At 42.1% G+C, this 17,720-nt stretch overlaps 1 protein-coding gene across 3 annotated transcripts; it reads right to left on the bottom strand.

Moving 5' to 3' along the window:
* Window positions 1-1,033: 1,033 nt before the first annotated feature.
* On the bottom strand, window positions 1,034-12,727 carry ciartb (circadian associated repressor of transcription b). Of its 3 annotated transcripts, none has more exons than XM_027003249.3 (6): window positions 12,587-12,727; window positions 7,046-7,505; window positions 6,355-6,430; window positions 5,442-5,520; window positions 3,629-3,758; window positions 1,034-2,720 (listed from the first exon to the last, which is right to left on the bottom strand). In XM_027003249.3, the coding sequence occupies exons 2-6, from the start codon at window positions 7,496-7,498 to the stop codon at window positions 2,331-2,333; spliced, it is 1,128 nt and encodes a 375-aa protein (XP_026859050.2). In that variant the 5' UTR covers window positions 7,499-7,505; window positions 12,587-12,727; the 3' UTR covers window positions 1,034-2,330. The 3 variants fall into 3 exon arrangements, with proteins under 3 accessions (XP_026859050.2, XP_026859049.2, XP_026859051.2); XM_027003248.3 differs by having other exon boundaries at window positions 7,046-7,508; window positions 12,587-12,724; XM_027003250.3 differs by having other exon boundaries at window positions 7,046-7,524; window positions 12,587-12,710.
* Between the last annotated feature and the right edge of the window lie 4,993 nt (window positions 12,728-17,720).

The following is a 17,720-nucleotide window of genomic DNA, read 5'->3' as shown; positions in this document are numbered from 1 at the left end:
ATGTAAATGAGCTCAACACTACAATCTTTGCTTTGTCTTTGACAGAAATAACAAAATGTTACTCATTTTATGGCTTAAAGTGGGCTCTTCCATGACTTCTGAGGTAGAGAATTTCACAGAAGTGAAATTGCCTTGAATCTGACTTCTCTTTTCACTCTTAATGTTTTGTCTTGCTCTTCTGACACCTCAACACACTGACAGTTGTAGGTCATATTCTGAATCAGAAGAATCAAGGTTTTTCTGCATTAATGAAACCTCCACCCTCATTTCCATTCTGTGATATTGCCATGGAAGGTTTAGAGCTCAACGACAGCAAACTTTCTCATTTCTTCTTAGAACGTGGATGACAAGGGCAGTCATGTCAGGATTTTTTTTTTTATTCAGAAATACATTTTCCCAAGGTCTGCAACAAGAAGTGAAACTGTCACCCATTCATTGGCCAAATTTCTAAGCACGATTTTCATTTTCTATAGCTGCACATGGTTAAGAAGGAGAGGCTTATATAAATTACTCCCTTGTACAGAACATGTTCTTTTCTGGTTCCCCTTAGGATGTGGTTTTGCTTCTGCTGGTCACACCCCTTAACGTTCTCCTCAAAAGGGAGTCCATCATTAGAAACCACTGCAGTACTACTTTAAATTCTCTGACAAATACTTTGTAGGATAAAAATTAGATTTAAAAGGAGTATTTCAGATTGTGCCATTTTTCAGTGTGCTGCACTGGTTATTTCAGCTTTCTTCAAAATTTTTCTTCCGTCAGAATATCAATGAGGCTTTATAAAACAAAGAGGCATGCATGTGGCAGGCTCTTGGTGGGACATCAAAGTGATACTGAGAACACACAAGCCCTGTAATGTTTCACCTTCCACTTCATGAATTAACCAAATCAAGATCTGCTTGAATAATTAATTTTGGATATGTGCGTCATGACGTTTTTGCAAGACAGAAATAAAAACTCAACTGGCTGTTTCAGGCAAAGATATTACTCAGGGGGAAGGTGGAGGAAGTTAAAAAGGGCACTCAGACAACAAGAATACGTCAAACAAATATAACCACATTTATTTAAAAAGTATAAAATATCACACTATAAAGGCCACTTCGCAAGGGTATATTAACAACCTCAATTGTTTTACACAAACGTTGAATACCTTCTCCCTCTCAGATATCATTCAGCTCTGTGGCCAAATACATCATTGTCCCACGTGACCACAGGGAGTAATTGGCAAAAGTTTTAATAATTTATGTGATAGCAGGAAATGGCAGGAGTTGTGAGGGTTCCTGATTGGTCTGTTTTAGTACATCGCTCAGAGGTTGCAGGTATTCCAGATGGTTTTTCGCCCACTTTAAAACCAGTGTACAGGCACAGCTTGACATCAAATTAACAGGCACTGGATGCCGTTGAACTGGGAGACTCTCAGAAAAAGAAAAAAAAATGCAGTTCACATTCTATACAATGGCACCTGTCAGGCCTCTGGAGCTTCTTAGAGAGAGACCCCTGGGTGTGGACAATCAGAATCGGCCATATGCCAGGCCCTGGCACTACAGGCAAATTTGGCTCACCATGATCTTTGTAGGGCCCCCTCTCTCTAAATCGACATTAGTGTTTGTTAGTTCTTATTCATTCTATAAACAACCACTGACATGGCGACAGACTGAGGTAGCACCGTTGTACCAAAAACATAGCTAGTTTATACCTATGAAGTAACAGTCACATCAACCGACTCGGTAGAGTGGATATGGGGAAAAGAAAAAGCAAAATTCACATTCAGCCCATGTACTTTAGCTACAACTACAGAGATCACTGACACATTGGAATATCTGAAGTGTTCCCAAAAAACACATTACTCCCTCTTTTCCCTTCCCTTTCTGAAGTAATGCTTGACTTTATTCACAGATACCAATATGCTGCATCAACAGATTGAGCTACCATAATCTACACAATTTCTGTCTTACAAGGGATATCCTTCTTAAAGACAACTCAGAGAGCCTCAACATCTGAGGGCTTTCTTAACATACAACATATCAATCAACACACACACACACACACACACACACACACACACACACACGCGCAAACCATTCCACAAGAGAGGAGTCAATGCTGACGCACACAAGTTATATAAGGACACACTGATGCGCACTAGTCACATGCTGATGCTCTCTTACGTTTGTGTGTCTGAAGGCTGTGTCCTGCTATGTGCTAAGCTGGGCTTGCTCTGCCCTGGGTATTTCCAGAAGGCTGAAGTGGAGCAGGGAGCTTTGCACTGGAGCGAGCTGACTAACTCGACGGTCACTGGGCTGGCTCTGAGCTCTCAGAGCCCTCACTGACCACTAGGACCAGCCCCCAGCTGCCATGTTGCCTGCTCCTCCTGAGCCTTTCTGGCTGATAATGCTCTCCGTGGATTTCAGCAGTCTCTCGAGGCATGGAGCGTTGATCTTGCCCAGAGGAGGCTGACTCGGCACAGGCTCCATATGCGGGTTGTCCATAGTGGAGGACACAGAGTTGTCCTGGGTGACATCCTCTTCGCTGTGCGTTGTTAGAAAGTTCCGGACTGTCCCCTGTGCCTGCTCGGCCGTGGGCGAGCAGATGGGAGTCGTGTGGAGCCATTTCAGATTGGTAGCAGAGTAGGGTCCTGGGGGGGTGAGGTCACTGACCTGCAAGGCCTTGGAACCCACAGGAGGGGCACTGGTAGTGGCAGGGCTGACCATAGCTGAGGACAACTGTGACATGTATATAGAGATAGATAGAAGGGGGGGGGGAATGAAAAGACAGAATAGGATGTGTAAAACATTGAATGGGTTTTACACTGCATTTATTACAACTTTAGATCAGTTACAAACAACTGAATCTTTGGCAAGCCGTGCTGTAACAGACTGACTGAGCCTCTAAAACAGCATATGAATGCTACAAAACTTTTTAAAGATAAAAATCCAGTAGCCAAAATTAGGAGAAGCAGAAGAGCTACATCAGATGAGCTAAAATACCGTGATTATACTAGTACATACTGCATATGCAATACTCCAAAAATACCATTAATAAGCAGTCCTGTGGTCCAGCGCTGACCACAGATGAAAGAATGGTTAACAGACGGCTATAAATGAGACACTGTAAAGGTTTAGTGATGAAACAATAACTCCGGTAAAGTGGGTGCTGGATGTACTGCACAGCCCTAATAGAAACCACCCTAGGATGCTTTTATGCAGATGCCTCTGTTGACCTCTAGCTACACAATGGGGACTCTTCGGCCAAACCACCCTTGTTCTTAATGAAAATGAGGAGTGTGTGGTACCTTGCATCTGTGAAAATAGATTTTAAACCCTTTCCCCCTGCCCTGCTCTTCACTAGCCCAATAATTAAAGAATAAGGTATTTTAGGTCCTTCACTGCACTTCACTGTTTGTCAGTAGTCACCTTACCCATAATTGAGAGAGCTGTGTCTCTGTGAGGAATGCTGGGATGAAATTAGTGCAGTTTTACATGGGCATTCGTCTAATTGTGCCCCACACACTCACCCTCTCTCAGAAATCATGATTCTCACACTACATACAGTAAACTGGACATTTATGCACCAATCTACGTTTAGTTTTTTAACTTCAATGTACACAGTAGTGTTCAGACATAAACAATACCTTGGGTTTCTTCGGCGGGGCCGTCTCTTGCGTCATCTTGGTGGCAGCGGTTTGTGGGTGAGGCTTCACGTGAGGAAACCAGCTCTTCAGCATTTCCTCCATTTTCAAAATGATGTCGACATAGCGCTCACTGCCAGGCACAGGAAGGATACGGCTTAGCAGGGGCAACCCATACGTGGCTGAAACACAAAACCTCCCACATCTACCTGCTGTGAGAACAGGCCATGCTGCACGCATGCAGAGGCACTGCGTGGAGTGGGCACGCTCTCTGCCGGGGGCGTGTGCCAGTGTCTCGCCTCTGCCGCTGACCCCTCTCCTAGCCTGGAGGGCAGTGGCGCACACGTGTCCACGGTCAGACATGTTGCGGGCTGACTCACACGTCAGTGCCTACGCGTGGCATGGAACGCAACTGTTTCTCTCGCCTCTAAAAATAGGCGCATAAGCCATCAGGAGGGCACTGCCAGGCGCTGCAGACAAAGGGAAACAGCCGTACTAAGGGAGAAAGTGACGCAGACCTGCACGCCTACGAAGGCACACGCGCGCCAACCGGTGCCCATTGATTTAGCGCAGGCAGCAGCAGATGGTTAATGGAGATTAATGTAAATCTCATGACCAGCGTCTACCTGCTGTGTGCCCATTCTAACCATGTTAAATTTATGCGATAGATTATGCAGAATGGCTCCTGCCAGGAAAGTCGCTTTGATCTGCTCTGTTTCATTGTGGCCCTGTTCCGAGAGGCTGCCAGCTGGCACAATGGCACAGCTGCAGGGAGGGGTGCGCAACAACCTCTTTTTTTCCCCCCTCACCACACCCCGCCACCCCCCATGCTGTGCGTAGGGAGGAAGCCACTTCCCCACTCTGTCTGCGGTGAGCTGGGGCCATCTTGACACAGTGCCTAGATGAGAGGGCCTAAAAAAAAGACATCCTAGCCAAAACTGTGGATCTACGAGTTCTGTTGCTGGCTACTTGTGTCAAATGACATTTCCACGACATGTCGCGTCATTCTAAAACCTGCTGAGGACAAGCCACAATGTACTACCTGGCAAAATATCCCAAAACTGCACTGATGCAAAGGTTTTTTTTTGTTTTGTTTTTTAACAAATATAACACAATGGGAACACAGCAAGGCTATCTGCCAAACACTGCTCTGAAAATGGAGAACGATGTGTCCATTACCCAACCCAAGCATGGGCATCTTGAAGTAACAGAAGACCTTTTGCCTCCCAGCAGTGACATCATCCACCATTACATGGTCTCGCCAGATGAGAGTTAATCAATTGGATGCAAGGTTATTTCCAGAACGGAGCTCAGGACATTTTTAATGATCTGGGCAAGAATTGTCCATTGTAGCACACCCACTTTATGCTCCACAGTGGCTGTTCTAACAGGGCTGAGTGGCCCTCCTGCTGTGGGCCTGTTGCCTGGGTCAGAGTCCTCCCTGTTCTTTAGAGTATGGAGCAAGAGGACACCTACCAAGACACCAGTCAGAGCAGTACAGGAGCGATGCAGCCACATTCTGCATAACCTTGGTCAGTATAGTGCACATATGCACATGCACATACATAGTTGCACGCAAATCACTGTACACACATACATACACACACACACACACACACACACACACTTAATAGATATATGTGAATGCACACATACACCAGTCCATGAACAAGACTGTGAGAGAGTAAGACATGGGGAGTCTCAGACAAATCCTGTCGAGTACCTATATTTACACACACTCCAGTCAGAGTGACGGGTGGGAAAAACATGACAAGCTGTGTGTGGGTGGACTGAGGAAAAGGAGGAAGGCTGTTACCCCATGCATGGATTCTGTAGGACCCCCATTATCCTCTGAATCCGATCCATAGCCACACTCTCCTGGAAAGTGCTGAGCCCTGTGAAAAAAAAAAAAAAAAAACAACAACAAAAAAAAGAAAAGTTTCACTTTTTTGTCTCCGACAAGCGGGGCTGTGTCTGTGAAGCAGATGGGTTCCTGTGAAGTGTGTGGGAGGGCAGACACGCTGTCTCTGTGGCCAGGAAGTCTGGGGGTCACGCAGCATCCGGGCTCTGACAGAGATCCCAGTTGGTGCTCTCCATGAGCAGGCTCGCCCAGTGCTTTGCCTGTCTGCATGCCCGCCAAGCCAGGCGGAACTAAAACCCCGGCTAGCAAAATGTAACACTCAGCATTTACTGGGCTTAAGACCACGTGGTGGTATGTATTAAAGCCAGTCTGGCCAGGCTGAGATTCAACAATCCTGTAACGTCAGCTTGTACAAAGTGGCACTGCTGAAGCCAATGTAATCGCACAGCTAATGTACAAACATGCAGGCCAAACTGTTCAGTGCAGATTCATGGGAGATAGAAGCATTGTACACCCCTGAGGCTTCACTTTAATGTAAACATAAACCTTAGGCAATATATGGCATTTTACATTGCATGGAATCCATCCGTCTATGCAAGCATGTTCCATCATGACACAGCAAGAGCAGAAAAGAAATCTGGTGTAGTTTTGTGATGCAAGCTTGCATGCAACAATATACACCACAGACATTACTATATCAAATCTCAGGAGATCATATAAATATCTTGGCAACCTGCATCCCACTTGGCTGATAGTGGTAGCATCACCGTTCAAATGGCCTTAGCTTCAACAAAATGCAACTAACAGGCTTTGAAGTGGCTCTTGTACACCATGGTAGGAAGAATGTGCAAAGAGGGTTGCTACTCACGTTCTCGGTATCTGCCAGAGCGGAGACCGTTCAGGATTGAGGACAGTGGGTGAATGTAGCACTGCAACTCCACACACTGTGGAACAAAGACCATCATTCAGCCATGTGTTCCATCACTACTTATCCCTCCACACAGAATAACACTTCTGTTGTAGGGTGTGTTTTCAGTTTTTTTTTTCCTGTTTCAGTTTTTTTCAAAGAGAATGCATTTTTGGAATACTTCAGATGTATCTGAATCAATGCTCTCTTTAAAAAAAGAAAAGAAAAAAAAACCCCAAAAGTTTAAAAATGCACAATAAAATTTGAAGCATTAATGTCAGAATATTGATATTAAGGGTCACTCCTCACATTAGCAACTTCAGGATGTGCATAATTAGCTTTGCTTATGTATACACAGTACAAAGCAGGGCATTAGTTAAAAAACTAAATTTACTGACTTTTCACCACATGCATTTTAGCACATGCTGATTTTTGATGGTCCTCCTGAAGATGAAATACACAAGGCTGACTCAGCAGGCTCAAATGACTCTTTCACCTTTCACTTACAAAGACTGGAAAGGAGGGACCTTCCTGGAAGCTGTTCCACTTTACATAATTCTTAACATTGTCTTTGGTCAGGTGAAGGCAGATGCTGCAGGTGCTATGGGACTTCCATAGCTCTGTCATGAGGCCTGGGAGCGGCACGTCTCACCTTGCACGCAAACAGCTGGTCCTTCTCGCTTGGCTTGGTGGCGAGCTGCTTTTCCTTTGGCTCAAGTGTCGCCGAACTCTGCGCTCTCTTCGGTGCTTGCCTGCTTTTGCCTTTAGGGCTTCCCGAGGTGCGGTTGTAGACAGACCGGTCCTCCCGTGCCACTGGAGAAAGCTCCCCCTCCACGCTGAGGGAGCTGGCGCAGCTGGAGGGGGAGCAGCTCCTGGAGTACCTGGCTGTCTCCTCCTTCAGCGGGCTGTCGGTACTCCCCTCGCTGGGTCGAGGGCTCCGGACGGTGTTGGTTGCAGGGGTGCCAGCCCGCATCCTGCGGGTCCGCTCGCACTCTGACTCCGGCTCGCTGTCGACATCCCCCTCATCGTCACTGGCCAGCCAGTCGATAGAACATTCTGAATCTGAAGCTGACATCCTCGGCCGCAGCTCTTGACCACTGACCATCACTGACCTGCTGGAGAGAAGAGCACCTGCAGTAAATCCAACAGAAGTGTGACTTACACTGCAGAACTTCTCACAACACTCTCTTTTCCTAGCATGCCGAAGCAGGGCAATGGCCAAATAAAAGAAAGCTGGAGAAATATGCATTACTGCTAATGGTATTTGCAACTGGCCTTCAAATATTTATGACAGACCCTAATGCTGTCAGCTATCTGGGCAAATTGGAAAGATTACAAGCCAAACAGACCCTGATGGTGAGAGATGCCAACGTAACTAAGTATGCGTGCATGGTAAAGACCCCACTCTGTGAAGAAGTGAGACAGCAGAGGCCAGATGGGCTTGCATTCCAGTCTCAACACCTTAGTCTCACAACACAGACTAAACATAAATACTGCCCATATAGAGGACTGACTTCTGTTCCACAAACACCAAACACCACTCAGTGGTCTGGAGAGCTCTGTTAGAACATATATATTAAAAACATGCCAAGTACTTAAGGTGATATACCAAGAATTACCTTAATTCTTATAAATACACATATAAAGGCCAGAATGTAATTTTTAAATATATACTGCATACTTATGAACAAAATCTACAGTTAACTGTACATGTGCAAAAATAGATGAAATGCACAAGGATGAAATTCACAATTTTGAATTTCTCTCCTACTAGAATAAAGGGAAATTATACTTTACATGTGATTAGCACTTGCTGGATAATTTTTTTCAAGTAATGTTTTCCTTTGTTTCATTTAAATTATTAACATACATGCTTGGGTCCTCGGTCATTGCAATCTGCAATTGTATTTTCAGAATGCTTATGCAGATTAATACCATTTTGTTTCAACAAATTAAATTTTTCACAAATGTTTTCGTGACAGTTAAGATTCAGTGAACAATTAACAATGGTTAATGATAAGAGAACCTAAAGATCACAAAGTAACAAATTAAACCTTTCTGCTCTTATAAAGTTCACTGTTTTTATTAGTTCTATCCCACCTTTGTTGAAACCAGGGGTTGTGGTAGTTAACAACCAGGAAGTTCCACTAACTTTATGCAAATGTGCTTTATAGGCTCAATACACTGATGTCTGGATTCAGTACAATTTCACTGTGAAATTGAGGGGAGCCAAACAATGCCTGGCTGCATGTACCATGTGGGAAGGGTCTAACAAATCCCACGTCCTCATGTCTCTGTGGTTTATTTGAAATACTAGTACAAAGCTTGTATTTGAAGCATTCTTCTCCTCCACCAATGGATGCTCGGATTCCACAGCTGAGGCACCGTTTCTCAAAATCAAGACCACAATAACGTCCTAAAGTATATAAACAGTGACAGGTTTTGCTGAAAAGATACTCAGTACTCAGTAAAGAAAAATGTTTTCAATTTATAGATAGAAGAGCATTCAGAGCTCAGATTAGGGAAGAGTGTTCCTGAGTTTGGGGCTATGGCACTGAAAGACCTGCCATTTATGATGAGTAAAAGGGTTGATATGTGCTGAGGTTTGAATAAATAAAGTCTACAGAGCGTTGTAGTTAGGAAATCAGTGAAAAGCAAATGACAGACATTGATTTGGGAAGTAAAGAATGCATGAAGCAATGGTTTAACGTCTTTCATGTTAGCTAGCTGAAGGCAAGCGATGTTGCACAGGCAAAACAACAGAATATTAGTGAGGTAATATGTGAGTAAACAAAGGGACAAAAGACAAAGGTCATTTCAGTTATGAAGAAGGAACTACTGAACAGATAAAGAATGCTATCATTGGATATAATCATAGATTTGTTAAAGACTACCATGAAAAATGATAATTACAATCTCAGATGATTCACAACATGTACAAACCACTGGTAAGTCTCTTGGATACAAAGTCAAGGACATATACTAAGAAGTACATAAAAAGGATGTTACAGACAGATAATTAACCTGTACCAGGAAGATTGAGAGCACAAACCACTGCTCATGATCAAAAACCCACCAACTGGAATCTGTGAAACATGGTATTGGCACATATAGCTGCAATGGAAGTGGAACTCACTAGTCTATGTAGATGACATCACTGTGAATGACAGCAGTGGAAGGAATTCTGAAATGTTCAGGATCATAACTGCACAGACCCAACCAAATGTGTTTGTGGGATGAAAAGGTGCTTATGAATGGTCCGTTCAGCCAAGCATCCGGAACCCATTTGTGTATGCATGTCATGTGAACACCTTCTCAGGACCTGAGAATGGCTGCATCATAGGATTGACAGACCATATCTGGAAAGATGCCCAGTGTCTGGAGATGTATGGGTCACAGACTGCAGGCAGTCATCGGATGTCAAATTTAGTATTTGTAACTACAAACTAAATATGACAATTAAATATATATATATATATATATATATATATATATATATATTTATTTATTTATTTTCCCAATAACTCTGGGATGGCTGGCAGGGAGTGCTATTTATTAGTAGTGCTGTAGTTCATGTATGGTTCTTCTTATACAGACTATTACACGCTCAATAAATCCCCTTAAAAGCTGACAATTTACACTTAAACATCATAGTCATTATTTTCATTTTTAATACAATGACAACATAACTGTTCCTTCTAATAACAGTTTACACACACACACACACAACAACAACAACTTTTTAATAACAATGGAATACACATGTGTAATGTTTATTCTAAATTGCTTGATTTATAATTATGCTGACATTCATATTCAAAAATAATATTTTATTTCTAATTTACATACATTCTTGGGAAAGTAACTTGCAATACAGTTGCTAAATATGCTTAATATTTCTGCTTGTAATGACAATAACTAGAACAACATTCAGTCCAAGATTCATTTGACAAATAAATCTGCATTCAGTCGCAAACTGGAAAGATACTCAAATAAAATGTCAGCTAAATCCAAGATTAGGAACTACATGACCCTAGATTAAGTCTGAGCTGCAGTCCCTTTCATTTTGATCCAACATAATCAGTGTTGTCTCTCTCTCTCTCTCACTGTTTTCAAAGAATTTACTATCAAATACAATCTGATGACAAAACATGTTTAGTACAGTGAAACAGTGTTTCATTTTTTGCTGGCAAGTATCACTAGCAGGGTTTCAATCTTACTGGCAGATATTGGTATCACTCTTACTGGTCTGTGACACAAGAGACTGGTCTGTACCAATGGGAGATTAAACTCACAAACGGTAAGCACTTCTTGTGACCAGCATGTTCCAGTGGCATGTTAAAGATAATTTCCTTCCATGACAGTAAAACATGCCAGTCCAGTGAATGATACTGCACCATTTTCAACAAATTAGTAGCAGAGATTCATTAGAAAGGATCCGCATGGATTGTTGTATTTGGGGTGAATTAAAGGCTCAGTCTGGCTTTTATAGGTTCACTGAAAATGAATCACATATCTGATGTTCACAGCACTACAGACCTTGTCGGTGGTTAAGCCTGTAACAATTTTATAACTATGATCTTGAAAAAAAAAAAACTTTTTAGGATTTAAAGTTCTAGGCTTACATAATTGTAATTCATGTAAATGCTCTCCGTTTAAATGATAATGTGACATTATCAAAAGTGTGAAGCATTCTGGTTCGGGAGAGGAAGGAAGACTTCTCAAGGGTTCACACAATGGGGTCAGCATCAGGCTTGCAATAAGGAAGGAAAGTTTGGTATGCATGTGAACTCCAAAGAGACAGGCTATCTGAACAAGGTGAATGGAACTTTTCCCAATGGGTAATGTGCATAAAGAAAACAAAAACATGATTCCATATTCTTCATCTTCTTTCAAACACTATTAATGGTATAACAACTTGTATAGCCAGTTCAGAGAATATTAATGTGACAATCTATTAAATGTCTTCTGAGTAACTGGAAAGGAACACAAGACCTATCTACTGGTATTACACAGTGACCCTACAATCTCCATCAACTAGTTTTAACATACATCTCAAAACCTTACGTTTACATAAATTTCTAAATTAATTGATTTTTACTGTGACTACTACTAATTATGCCTAGGACATTGAATGTGTTTCCTCTAGAGTAATAAATTAACATTATGTAACATCCGACCGGAGACAGAAGTGCACGTCTCTGAAAGATGACGCTTATGATGATATTAGTGTAGCCAACCTTATAGTTTCGTTTAACTTTCTTGTACAACAGGAACGTTGCGGAAAACGCATCGAGAAATGATAAATTACTGAATTACACTTGGAGGCTCGAAGAGACTGTGCTGACTAAACACTTTTCTGCTAATATCATACCAGCTGTCTATTCACATTTGACCTTCGACGATACTCCAAAAAGTTCTTTAGAGAAACTTGACGCAGGTAGTACCAAACTTGACGCAGGTAAAGTACCAAAAGGCCTTTGTGATTTTGTGAAGTGTAACGTGTGAAAATACGTGTACACGAAAAATTATAAAATATAAACTTTAAATGTATCGCTATTTACATATAGGTAAATATTATAAAAGAGGCAATAGATCTAGATATTGTTTCCGCACTCATAAATACACACATAGGCTACATACATGGATAAACAAATACAGCCTCAGTCATTACTTAGCTAACCTACCTGGATAATTACTGAGTGTATGAGCACCATACAACACCTCAACGCAGTCTAAAGTAAGAATGAACTCCCTAATTCACATTTTACTGAAAAATTAATGTTTAGAAATGTATTTTCCTAGCCAATGTAAGATATCTCAGTAGATAGCTCCGTCTGTAGCTCCGTCTGCATAATACCCGAAAAATGTGCTTTCAACATCGGCATAAAAAACAACATAAAGAAGCAGGTAGGCGTAGACTAATTAATATAACGCTATGGATTTTATAGACTAGTAGAATTCGTACCTCTGAAGTCTTTAGAAAACCTATGGCTGCACCTTAACAATCAGTCCGCATATCGCTGCAAACGGGCAACTCAGCCAAACTACCACACATATTTTGATATATGAAGCATTATGTAAATTACGTGTGCTCCGTGTGTTACATTTCTAAAGTACACGTGCCTGCCACTTCTATGTAAGTCAGTTTACACAAGCTTCTCTTACAATTAAAAAAAAAATGTAGTCGTACCTGCTGAAAGATAAGGGAAATCGTCTACTTTCCTTTGTTCAGCGGTAAATCCAGGACACTTGGGCAGCGAATGGCCGATGCGAGGTACGTGGTTTCAGTGATGTAGACCCGCAATTGTGTGCCCCGTGTAACTTCTCCCAAGGCAACGTGTCTGGGAGGGCGGGTACAAAGATGCCGGGCTTTCCGATTTGTGCTTCCAGACCCACATCTGACAAATAGAGTTTGCGTCTGAAGCCAGCTACGGCCGATAGGCGAACCGCCTTTACATATTTAAATGATATGGAAATTGAGAAAACACGTGGACAAGCGGATCGGTTTCATTCCAACAGGCGAGCGCAGGGTACTGTCAACTCTGAGACGCTTTCGGCCACAGTGACTTTTTATACCTCATTAAACTAGATAATTGAGGTTGAGACGAATTCATTATACTAGATAATCTATCCGTTCATCGCATTCAAACCGACTAGCTCAAGTGTGTTCAGTTAATGAGACCGACAATAAAGCTTGAGAAACCGCCAAGCTAACAGCACTCAATAATTAAAAATTCAATCGCGTACAAAAGATTGCACGTAGGCTTCACAACCACATGTGACAATTCTTTCCAAGCTCGAGAATAATGACATTCTGTCCCTTGTAAGTCTGCTTGCTTAGTCCACGTACAAAGCATTTATTTCAAGACGCAAAATTTTCTAATCTGAAAACATTCACGTGGACAAAAGATGCATGTATTAGAAATACAATCCATGTATGTTGACCTTTTGCTACTTCGCTGAATATACTCGAGCCCAGCCTTGCTCATTATCCTTTCACACCTCCGCCCGCTTGCAACGTGCGGAGCTGCTCGTATGGAGAGCAAGTCGAATGAATGAACGCGACACGACACCGTGTGTAGCCCACCTCGCCCACTGCTGAACACGTGACGCATTACGCACTAGTCGGCAGAGTCGTGAGGTTTATATTGCCTCTTTGGTAAACACCAGTCTGTTTGGACTGGTCCAGTCTAGCCTAGATCGACCTACGTAGAAACCACGTCTTGTCAAATGCACACGCGAAAGAATATTTAAATCGCACTGATAAATCTCTGATAATTAAAAAAAAAAAAAAGCAAAATAGAACGCATTGTGCGTGGCTTTTGCTATTATTAATATACATTACCCCAATTTCCATATTTCTCCGAGCTAATTTGGAAAATAGAAAATAGACAAATCTGAGATAAATTTGATTTAAATTAATATAAAATATTTAATAATTAAGAGTTATATAGATATGTTAATTGGATATGGCTAATCAATCTCAGATTACTTAATTAATCCTATTCAGAATGTTGTGTGATATAATGTCACCCGTACAGCACACTTGTCGTATGAGGAATGCTGCACTTCCTTTAAAATGGCACCATAGGTAGACCTGGTTCTGTTTTTTGTTCCGTCGGAAAAGGGTATCTTCAGAATAAAAAGGGATACTCATAGCATCACCTGGTCCACACTGGATTTCTGAACGCAGAAATGCTATCACTGAGGTGATATGAGCATGTCTCTGTGTTTGTGTATACACAGGCATGTTCAATCGGAGTGCTCTATTGAAAGGGACCAGCTGAATAAATGGTAAATTGTGACTGTGACAGTGACAAGATTGGTGACTCATTTTCTCTCTCTCTTTCTCTATTTCACTCCCTCTCTCTCTCCCTCTCTTGCTCAGGCTCAGTGGGGGCCTGGAGACTATGAGTCACAGTCCTGCTCCTAAAGTAACTTGAAAGGGGTATAAGTCCACCCATCACCCTTAACTCCACTGAAAATCAAAACAGAACCAAGGACAAAATGTTTTGTTTTGTTTTTTTCTCTCACATCATACTTTATGTTTCTTCAAACACTGATAAATATAAGTTCATTTCAAATGTGAAGTTAAAAAAGAAAACACTGTGAAGTGTTGGCTCTGCCAAGTATGCCGTTCAGACATTTTAACAACTGGGTACAAACATGTTGTGTTTTAAATGTGGACTGACTTCTGGGAATGTGTCCTAAATGTGGTCTGTAATGGGCAGTTCCTTAGCTAAATGTTTTTTTTTGAAGGATCTAAACAGCGCAGTGTGTTGGTTGGATGACAGGGTGTGAGTTGGGGTTCTTTTGTTTTTATGGAAAAGTTAGCAAAGATGTGGCTCAGCAGAAGAGATAAAGAGAAAGCAAGTGATTTATTGTTCAGCACAGTGTTTTCCACTCATCCATCTGAGAAATGCACTCCACAAATCCAGACATGCTGATAAAACCAGTGGAGGTGACACACCTACTGGGCATAAACATGCAGCCCATTGGCTGACTCAGCAGTCAGTCAACACTTCTTGATCTCTTATTGCCAGTTCCCTGTTGGGCCCACCTAATTGATCTCAGTGGACGGTGGCTTTGTATTTGGAATGTGGTATTTATAAAGACTAAGCTTTTCTTGCACGTCTATAATGGTGAACAGCTTTATACATTTCCTAATTTTTTTGCAGAAGAGCAGACAACATTTTTAGTGAGCCAAATTAATTATAAGACACATCAAAAACTATATATCCTATAGTACCCATGTCATTTTAATAGTGTCTTGGCAAGGGTGGTACTATTTCTAAATTGGGTTTCCCTATGTTTTTTGCATTAAATAGTTATGGTACAATTACATCACACAAATGTATTATTGTCTCTGAACTCTTTGGGCTTTTAAAAGCTTTGCAGAACCATAGTATATACCATATATTGAAGACTAAATTCTTGGTGAACTTATATAGAAGTCCAGATGAAGTTAATAGCAAAATTATGATCTTTTTTGAGATTACAGTGAAGTTTCATATGTAGGTTATATAAACTGAACTGTATAACCCATTTTTGTAGATTTATTGTATTTAAATATATATTTTGGAGAATCACAAAAAGGATTTGAATCTTACTACAACAAGTGCAAAAATGTTCAGACACTCAAAATTTGCCTCCTGCTCATTCTGCCATGTTTCTGAGATTGAGCCTCACTTCAGCTGAACACAGCATGTCCCTTCACTGCTGAGTTGAAGGATTTCTCACCATGAATGACTTGTTCTTACATAATTTTTTTTAAAAATTGGAGGACTCTTTTGATGATCTGCACTGCAGGCGCACTCATCTCCTCATCCTTGCGCCAGACTGAGAGCAGTCAGAAGTGGCTCCTGACCTGGCAGTTGCTATGACAAAGGCCACGTGATCAAGAACCTCATGGGGACAGTGAAAGGAAGCTTGTGCCTGTGCCTTCCTGTCACTTCCTGACTCTGATTCAGATATGAACAAGGAAAGGCATTTCAGGGCAGACAGGGTCTTGGGACAGTGAGCTGGAGAATGTGTGTGTGCACTACATGTGAGGGTTTGTTTCCAACTCGTTTTATGGAAGTAAGAAATAAGAGGCACACCACCTGTTAAAGGCATCTATAATTTGTTTTTAATGCTATGGCAGTTTACGATGTGCAAAAGGCAAACCTCTTTCCCAATAGGGCTAAAAATTGCCAGTGTTAAAAAAGTACAAGATGACACTGTGAAAGGTTAAAAGTGTTTTTGTATTTGTGTGTGCGTGTGCATGTGTGTATGTTTAAACACTGTCTTAGCCACATTAGCTCAGATGACTCAGCTTTAATGCCCCCATCAACGTAATGCCATGTTTGTTGTGGCACTGAGAGAGGAATGTGTACTCTTGTGTGTGTGTGTGTGTGTGTGTGTGTGTGTGTGTGTGTGTGTGTGTGTGTGTGTGTGTGTGTGTGTGTGTGTACATAGCACGTCTGTAAACCCATATGAATTGAATGCCAATACCTGTCACACCTGAATAGCTGGGCTTCTCTGAGGACACAGTTACAAGTAACAAATTTTACACAAAGCCTGGACAGACAGGCTGAGAGAGAAGATTTTAAGTGGGCCTTGTGACTAAGCTTGACATTGACGTGTCTTTCCTGTGGCAGAGCATGCTAAAGATACAGCAGGTTTTTAACACCAGCTCCTTACCTCACTCACTGGTCAACAGCATACTCCATCTGACAGGATTATGCCAGAAACAGGCATTGTTCTGAGGTGAAATCCATGTGCTGGGGAGGCAGTGGAAGATGTGTAACTATTGATTGTGTAACCAGGTCTAAGTCAGCTGTACCTACAAGGTTTTTAAATATTTTTGCTCTGGCCCAGCTCCACTTCCTACTCATATAACCCACATTATTAAGACTTAATGAATTAGTAAAGTAGTCTGCATAATTAAAATGACTGGCCACAGCAGAGCCAGATGCTGAAGTGATGTTTGTTGGGAAGCTTTGAATAGGCAACCATGCTTATTTTCATTGTGTGTATGTGTGTTCGCTCCAGATGGTCTGATTTCTGATTTGTAGAGCATGTCAGCCTGATGTACCCCAACCTTAATGCAGGTTTTGATGTCTGCTCAGCACTTTTAGGAGATTAGCCACAACTGCTCTGCACTGAGCCACCTGCACGCGGAACGTGCACACCGGTCTACGCACACTGAAACCAGTAGTTTCAACATGCGGCAAATGCCAGTAATCAACACATTTGTGTTTGACTGTCTATATAGAGTTGTATGTGAAAGGTTACAAAGTCTCATAGGAGCTGAAAGCCAGCACCCTTCCAGGAAGCCTCCATTGTGACTTTAAAGGGCTGGTCCTTCTACACCCCTCCCCCTTCCCCCACACCACTTTCCCCCTGCCCCTGTATATGCAAACGTATGTGTTTGTATGGTTTTATGTACATTTCCTCAGTAAAAGACTCTGCTCAGGCCCATTGTCAGTGCCATAGCTCCTTGTTCATGTTTCCACAGAAAGTAGGCAAGATGCTGAAACTCAGACTGTCAAATCTTAAATGGCTGTATGTGCGCACAGGCTTGTGTTTGCATGCGTGTGTGTGTGTGTGTGTGTGTGTGTGTGTGTGTGTGTGTGTGTGTGTGTGTGTGTGTGTGTGTGTGTGTGTGTGTGTGTGTGTGTGTGTGTGTGAATGTCTGCCAGCACAGCTCGAGTGGGAGTGGGATATCTCCCTGTGCAGTGCTGAGTACTCCATGTGACTTGGGTATATTTTAACTGGATTATGTAAGGGCCCCAGCCCTGCCTGGCCTCCATGCACAGCTGAGGAGGAGTCCACATGATCCT

Source organism: Electrophorus electricus, chromosome 4, assembly GCF_041902795.1.
Source record: "Electrophorus electricus isolate QZ-2024a chromosome 4, ASM4190279v1, whole genome shotgun sequence".
NCBI classification, from domain to species: Eukaryota; Metazoa; Chordata; class Actinopteri; order Gymnotiformes; family Gymnotidae; genus Electrophorus; species Electrophorus electricus.
The sequence above is the reverse complement of the archived record's forward strand: the minus strand, read 5'-3'. Positions and strand labels throughout refer to the sequence as shown.

Excerpts from the sequence above, each read along its gene's own strand:
- ciartb (XM_027003249.3), bottom strand. The coding sequence starts at position 7,498 with ATGGTCAGTGGTCAAGAGCTGCGGCCGAGGATGTCAGCTTCAGATTCA. Across the intron at positions 6,431-7,045 it reads ACCAGCTGTTTGCGTGCAAG|TGTGTGGAGTTGCAGTGCTA; the intron begins GTGAGACGTGCC and ends TTTGTTCCACAG. Across the intron at positions 2,721-3,628 it reads CCCCGCCGAAGAAACCCAAG|TTGTCCTCAGCTATGGTCAG; the intron begins GTATTGTTTATG and ends TACATGTCACAG.